The 8,179-nt window shown below is 42.0% G+C and overlaps 1 protein-coding gene across 2 annotated transcripts in view; it reads left to right on the forward strand.

Annotated features, from left to right (window-relative positions):
- The window catches only part of PAFAH1B1 (platelet activating factor acetylhydrolase 1b regulatory subunit 1), a 92,441-nt gene extending 87,814 nt beyond the window's left edge, over nucleotides 1-4,627 (forward strand). For both annotated transcript variants that reach the window (XM_008068670.2, XM_008068671.2), the window contains exon 11: nucleotides 725-4,627. In XM_008068670.2, the coding sequence (XP_008066861.1) occupies nucleotides 725-798 (74 nt within the window). In that variant the 3' untranslated portion in view covers nucleotides 799-4,627. The remainder of the gene's footprint in view (nucleotides 1-724) is intronic.
- The last annotated feature ends 3,552 nt before the right edge of the window (nucleotides 4,628-8,179 follow it).

An 8,179-nucleotide genomic window follows, 5' to 3' on the forward strand; every position in this document is an offset into this window, starting at 1 on the left:
TCCTTAATTCTCTTTCCATTATTAGTCTTATAGTTAAAAAAAAAAGAGAGAGAGAGAAATTACTCTCTCCATTGCACAGTATTGGTTTTGGAGACTTTTAATTGTGAAGAGGATATTTACCACTCTGGCGTGTAATTTTTTCCCCTATTAGTTTGTGTCTCAAAATAAATCTTACTTAAACTTTCCTTCTGTCAGGTGTTTACTGTCATGTAGTAGGAACTCGTGGGATCTTATTTAAACTTAATAAACACTCTCAGTATCATCTGAAGTTGAATTTAGAATTTAAGATAGTGACTACAGTAAAGTATAATAAACACACTAGGGTATGATGTACCTAATGATGAAGATAAAATCTTAGCAAAATGTAACTAATGTCTCACAGGATTGTTTCAAGGATTAAGCACAAACATAAAGCGCCAGTACTATGCCTAGAACATGGTGTTCAGTAAATAGATATGCTGAAACTATCTTTGTTGTTGTTAGATTTGAGCCCCATTTGGGATGGGACAAAAGGGAGTAGGCTTTTTTTATTGAGATGTTAGTATAGGATATAATCATTGAGTTACGCTTCCCTAACCCAGTTGGTAAGCTAGATACCTTCTAGGGGTGTGGGTATGTTAGAGAAACAATATTCCTGACACTTAGACTTGTTTATTTTGTGGCTCATTACACATTGTATCTGGCTCAGTGTGGTTTTAAAATAAGCCTTTTCTTTTTCTTTCAGATTTCCACAAGACGGCACCCTACGTGGTTACTGGCAGTGTAGATCAAACAGTAAAGGTGTGGGAGTGCCGTTGATTCTCATTTGGCCCCTCCTCCCTTTTTTCCTCTGGATGCACTCTGATGATACCATGGTTACCCCATTGAGCTCTGTTTAAATAAATATTGTCCTTTCATGTAAATTATTCTGGATGTAGATTGAGCTTATTAAATGTTACACACAAAGTATTCATGCATGGTGAATCCAAATTGTATACTGTAAATTTACATATGTTGTCTAGAAGTACCATAGGTTTTAAAACCTGGGCTGGCATTGGTCACACCAGGCCTAAGAAGGCAGAAGCTGAATAAATTGAGCTAGGGCACTAAACTGAATAGTTGACAGTGTCATTTTATGTTGGATTATTAATTCCTGTTTTTCTTTCTGCTGTCTGTTGGTGCCTGACTTGATGGCCTCATTTGGGGGGAAGTGGTGGTTATTAGGGCTTTTTCTGAAATGTGTATCTATGTAACATCACTTAAGTGTGCTTAATAAATCTTTAAGGATGTTAGATAATAAGGCTACAATTCAAAAATCTTCTGAACCATCTATGTAATTAATGGGGATTACACATTGGAATTTTTGTCATGACACATTTGCCAAATCAATAGGATACATTTGTTTTGGCAGCCTATCAAGCAAAGGCTAGTGGTATATTTATGTAAGAAAATGACTGTAAATCTCAAGAAAAATCTCAGCAGCTAATAGCAACTCATCTATTTCATTTGGGTCTTAATGCTTTGTAAACAGGTTAAAAAATACTGTCATATTCTAAGCTTCTATTTTCCACACTAGACATACTTCTAGTTGTATTTCCATACTGTTAGACTGTATAGTGATGTGACTTCCAAGTAGAATTTAATCTTCCCATTGAGTATGTCATGGTACAAATCACTATTTGTTTTTGATGTTTTTTAGGGATGTGCAATGTGCATTACATAATGACAGAAACATTGAAAAGGTTTTGTGTGCCCATTTTAATGGAGTGGGAGAAATAACAGCAGTTGGCAGTTTGCTTTTCAATATGAATCTGATATTGATTTGAACTGTTTCACTTACAAGTTAAAAAAATGACAGGGTTTAATGGAGTGTGAATAACAATGTACTGTGTTTTCACCTTTTTTATATATATAAATGTTTATAAGTATATGGGCCTATCTATAAGTGGATACGTCTGTATGTGTATGTCACACACATCAACCTCCATGTCCTTGGTCCTGGGTTTTTGAAGAAGTGCTAAAATGGACAAGTAGAATAAATCTTGCTGTGGAATGCCATGCTTTAGAACAAACCCTTCTTTTTGATCCTAATGCTTCTGAAAACTAGGTCTGACTCTGTTGGAATTTCTTCCATTGGAAGGGAAATCATTTCTGTTTTTTCCCCCTCTAATTTGGCTGTTCAGCATTTTACACATCCCAGATATATTGTATATTTTGATCCAAAGTTACTACAAGTAGGTTTAAGAGAACTTTTATCCATGACTTTTGGAACACTATTCCATTGTCAATTATTAATAAGGAATTCCACTGCTTAGCTAACCAACAGGTTTGTGTGAGTGTGTGTGTGTGTGTGTGTGTGTGTGTGTGTTTTAAGAAAGTCATTTGAAAAGTTAACAGAACTATGAAATAGTGACAGTTTAACAAAGGTAAATTTATTCTGAATTTCATTTTATTCATTGTGTAATATGTGATTTTTAAAAATGTGTCCCTTTTAGTATTTAATGGAAATTTGATTCCTGAAAAAGACAAAGGGTGAGAGTTAACATCTTGTAGATACATGCACAGAGACTAGGCCACATATTAACTAGAAGCAGCTTTATGTCTAACTTGTGTCTTTTTGTTTGTTTGTTTTTAATAATTTCTGATAGCTGTCTCTGGAAGGGAAAGTGTTTTGAGAACTAATGGCTATTCTTGAGGACAAAAATTACATCTTTAGCTAATTTCTTAAATCCTGTAGATGAATTTTCAGGACAATATTGCCTCACAACCCTGCTTACATTGAGAAATCTTCTTTCCCCTTAGCTCTTCTGACTGGATTTTTCTACAGAAACTATGGAAAATATCTTTGTTCTTGTTTGCTGCTATTTTCTGTCCTATTTTGAGAAATATAAATACATAGAAATGGTGCATCTTAACATTTGTTTGTACATGTATAAATGTCTTGTATTTTAATTCATTTTTAGCATGAATTGCTTAAGGGTAAGCCACAACATCTAGAAATCACTCATAGATATGAACAATAAAGGAAAAAATGGTACCGATGTAGGAGGAAACATTGGTTTCTTCCCCTGCAGCATAGAGTGACTTGTGACAAAGGAGGAGAAACAATTACTCTGTAAACAAAGTTATCCTTACTTGGGAGATTGCCACAGCCTGCTGCTTAGTTGAGTTACCAGACATCCTCCATTTAAGAAGCAGCAAACATTGAATCTCAGGGATGGTCCACAACTGGATCCAAGTGTAACAAGCCCTGTTTGAATAATGAAGGGGGGTTGGGGGAGAGCAATCCACCTACAGTCTGGAATCAGATTGGCAATGGTTTCCTGCACTGTTGTCTGACACTGCCCTGTTGATGCCCTTTCTGACTGTGTTCTCCATTTTCTCTGTCTGCTGTCTGACCCTGTGCCTTGCCTGGGATAAGGACAATGATGAGGTTACTGGTTTGGATTGTAAGTAGAGGACTTTATTAATTGGTTTAGAGGTTCACTGCTGCTTTGTCACTTTCTCAGTCAAATTGGCCATTTATTTAAGAAATAAAAAGCTGATAGAATTGCATCCTCAAATGATTATTGACTTTGTGTGTGTGTGAAAACAGACATTCCAGTGCCACCCTAATATAATGTGCCCAAGAAATCCTAGCTGCACTTGTGAGAGTGCAAGCCACGGAAACTGTGGTGTAGTCATCACTTGGAGACTAGTTGCTTGTTGACATGGCATCTTGCACTTTAGGAGACTAAGACCGTCCTGTTTTGTCTATGTGTGGTGTGACCAGTGGTGTGCCCGGAGCACTACTCAGACTCACTAGTGTTAGCAAGTGGTCCCACGCTGGGGAGCACTCGCTGTAGTCTTTTGGAAGCTTTGGCTCTAGATTCACCAAGCCCAGTCTCCTGTCAGTGCTCTGCTCTCCTGTTTGCCTCTTTCTGTTTCTGTGTGAACTTCCCAGTAATATCACTAAATAGTTTTTTCTAACTTTATTTAAAGAAAAGCTATTTGAAAGTAAAGGATATTTTGTTTGTTGACAGTGGTGGCTTGATAATCTGAAGTTAAAATTGTTGAAGAAAAAGGCACTTAACATGGTTATTCTTTCTGTCCAGCTGTATATAAGTCCAATGTGTTGATTAATCTAGGTGATGCAAAGAAGAATCTCCTGGTAGAGAAGCGACATGTACAAAATCAGTGGGAAAAGGTTTTGGTTTTATTTCCAGTAGGGTGGGGGGAGGGCAAGCTGGATTTACAAGTCACACCTGGACTGAATGGGCCTTTCTGTCTTTCCACTGTATCATGGAAGTAGCTGCTTTCTTGTCCTGCCTATCCTTCAGGCATCCCTAAAGCTCACTCTGCTGAAGAGTTCAAAACGAAATCTTCAAGTTAGAAGTTATCCCGACGTTGACATGAAGGCAAGCATTGATTTCGTATGAACGTTGCAGAGGTGGTAATTGAGAAAACAGTTCCCCAGATTGTAAGAGTTAACTGAAGATATTGACACAATTTAAAAAAATCAGTAAAGGAATGTATATAATATTGCTCTTGTGTTTTACAGTAAGATTTGTTGCTCTCAGACTGTGTAAAACAAAATTTATTCATGTTTTCTGCATATTAAAAAATCTTATTGTACCAATTGGTAAACTATTAAATGCCTATAAAACTACATGTGATTTTTTTTTTTTGGTTGGTCTTATACACAGATGAAGTCCTGATAGGAAACAGGGCTGTGTGTGGTACCAGTCATAGAGTAAGACACAGATTGGTCACAGGGCGGCAGGACCTGGGTGGGAGGCTTTTCTTGAAGGCAGTGCAGTGTCAGTGCGGGCTCCTGCGTGGTGGGCTTGCACAGAGCAGACTGGCTTGGTCAGCTACAGCATCATCCCCCCAGGCTCCCAACAACCCATTCTGGGAATGACAGCTGCTGTCAACTGTTCCAGCCCTCTTTGCCAAGACTTGACCCTCTCTTGGGGTCACAGTCCAGAGATAAGGGTCCCTACCCCCTTTGTTCTGCTAAGGACTGTTACCCCTGCTCCAAGGTCTTGGATTCATGAAGATTGGAATACTGTTTTCAGTTTTTGTTGTTTTGGTACCAAAATATAGGAATTCATCTTTGCTCCAGAAGCCCCCGGTCTCTCTGCTTTACACACATTGGCTGTGTCCTACCTCATCCACAGACTGCTCTGCTGGTTAGCAACACTTTGGTGTCTTCAGGGCACCACGAAGTCTCTAGCCTTCTTTCCTGTACAAAGGACAACTGTTGACTGATGGAGTTTTTTTTCTTACAGCCCTGCTGGTTTCCTGCCTCTTACTGGGTGTTGCTCCTGGCCAGGAGCATCAGAGCAATTTGCCTCAAGTTAGTTTCCTGCACTTCCTTGCACTGCTCCTCTACATTTCCCCCAGGCTGAGACCCAGGTGAGGGTCCTGACCACTTTCCCCCGAGGGAGAGTTCTAGCTTTAGTCTCACGCCTTGGTGCTTCTTGGTGCATTGTGCACATTAAGCTTTCCAGGGTTTGTGGCCACACATGTGCTTTGGTACAGGGACAGGCAGGAAGGTGGAAGACATGGCGCAGAAATAGTGCAGCATCCTGGATGAGGCGGCTTTGTCCCTACTTGGTCTGGTGAAACTTAACGTGTATGCAGACACATTTCTCAACTGCTGACATATCAGAATCTTCTAGGACAGTGATTCTTATGTGTTCCCTGAGTTAGCTGCTTCCGTGTCACCTGGGAAGCCTGATAGAAATGCAAGTTGTAGGGCCCCACCTCAGACCTACTAAACCTGAAATGGGGTGGAACCTATTTTTAACAAGCTCTCTCAGTGATTCTGAGACAGACTCAAGTTTGAGAACCACCGAGCTAAAAGTCACTGGTCCCTGGGCCCCACAGCTGAGGCCTGAACTCAGATCTTTCTTTGCACCATCACTTTTTTTTTTCTTCTCTTTTTGACACGGTCTCTGTTGCCCAGACTGGAGTGCAGTTATACAGTGGTAGGTCACTGCAGCCTCTAACTCCTGGGCTCAAGTGATCTTCCTGCCTCAGCCTTCCAAAGTGCTAAGCCTGGGTGGTTACAGGCATGAGCCACCCTGCCTGGTCATGGACACCTTTTAGACATTTAAAAAACTTTTAATAATTCAGGAAAGACCCTTATCCCACTCACGGGGCCCTCTCATATGTACCCCCACTACCAGCCCCACTGTGGGATGACCATTAGGAATGGAGGGATGAAGGAACTGGGAATGGATAAGCAAGAATTATGTTGCCCAATCATTTTAGAAAGGCTCAATCATTTTACCCGGTGACTTTTTCTTTTTGAGTCAAGGTCTCTGTTACCCAGGCTAGAGTGCAGTGGCATGACCACGGCCACGACAACCTCGACCTGCTGGGCTCAAGCATTTCTTCCGCCTCAGCCTTCCAAGTAACTAGAACCACAGATGAGTGCCAACACACTCAGCTAATTTTTTTGTAGTGACAGAGTCTCACCAAGTTGCCCAGGCTGGTTTCCAACCCCTGGACTCAGGCAATCCTCTCACCTCCACCTCCCAAAGCGCAGGGATTACAGGCAAGAGCCATTGGCCTTGGCTGCAGTGTCTGATTTTTTTTTTTTTTTTTTGAGTTGGAGTCTCACTCTGTCGCCCAGACTGGAGTGCAGTGGCTGCCTCCGGGCACCGCAGCCTCGACCTGCTGGGCTCCGGCAATCCTTCCGCCTCAGCTTTCCGAGTAGCCGGAATTATGATTTTTTTTTTTAATCAATGAATTACTCTCATCAGTGAGGGCATTAAGTTTCCATTTGGAGATGGCCACCTGTTCTCTGTTCACCTGATTTCATTGGTAGTTTAGACCCAAGAGGTGTGTTAGGGAGTTTCAGAAATACTTGGATCATCCGGGCTCAGTGGTTCAGCCTGTAATCTCAGCACTTTGGGAGGCCGAGACAAGTGGATTGCCTGAACCCGTGAATTCAAGACCAGCCTGGGCTACTTGGTGAGACCTCGTCTCTACAATCAAAACCGAGCTGGGCTCAGTAGTACGCACCTGTAGTTCGGCTGTTTGGAAGGCTGAGGTGGAAGAATCTCCAGAGGCCAGCAGGCTTATGCTGGGGTGGCTGTGAGCATGCCACTGCACTCCAGTCTGGGCTACCAAGTAAGAAGTTAACTAAAAAAAAAAACTTGGATCACATTAGGATAGGTTATTCTCAGCTGCAGGCTATTCCTCACTTAAATCTAAGTTCTCTCAGTACTTATTATACTTAACAGTGATATAACAGTTATTTTAATTTTGAATTGGAGTCACTCTGTTGCCCAGTCTGGAGTGCAGTCGCACACTGATGGCCATTGAAGCCTCCGCCTCCCAAAGTACTGGGATTACAGGCGTGAGCACCCAGCTACCACTGCCCTTTGGGGGAAAAAACAACAACTTGGAATCTGTCACCCAAGAGAAAGGAAGAAGAAAGGGTGGATTTCAACCCGGAGCCTCCATGTCCTTTATAAAAGAGCCCCTTGTCATTTAGGTTGTCAAATGGTGTCTGACAGCACTAAGATGCTTAAGGGATTAACAAGGAAAATGGGCCTCTCAGGTGACAAGTAGGCACAATGGTCATTAAACCCAGTCCATTCTCAGCTTGACATGATGTCCCCGTTTCAAGAAGTGTCGTGAACCACATGACTTGTGTTTGCTGGATAAAGGCCAGAGGAAAGCGTGTGTAGACACAACCAGGAGGGAGACTGCAGAGGAAACTGCCAGTGTGGCAGAGGGAATGTGCTCAAGGCTTCAGTGGCCAAGGCACTGATGGTGATCCTTGGGTGTTGCTTAAAACCACAAGATCAGGGATGTATTTCTTCTAGTTGGCTCTGGAGAACTAACAGTCATTAGCGTTGGAATTTTTTCTTTACAGGATTTCTGAGACATAAAGGACTCTCCAAGCATTCCAAAGGCATTCAGTTATACATAAGGCCACTGCCTGTCTGCTCTGGAGAGGGATGACTGGGCAGTGGCCACCGGCTGTGATGAGACTTCAGCCTCTCCTCTGCATAGAAACAGGCCCCCTCGCTTCACAGGCTCTGCCCAAGCCCACCTAGAGGGGTTCCCCTTCCTCCCATCTCATGAGCTCTCCCAGAGGCTTTAGCTAACTCTGAAACCTATCCTAGGATGACAGTGCAGTGGCACAATCACAGCTCATTGCAGTCTTGACTTCCCAAGCTCAGGTAATCCTTCCACCTCA

The sequence above is a fragment of the Carlito syrichta genome, unplaced genomic scaffold (genome assembly GCF_000164805.1).
Source record: "Carlito syrichta isolate Samal-C Ts95f unplaced genomic scaffold, Tarsius_syrichta-2.0.1 Scaffold311470, whole genome shotgun sequence".
NCBI classification, from domain to species: Eukaryota; Metazoa; Chordata; class Mammalia; order Primates; family Tarsiidae; genus Carlito; species Carlito syrichta.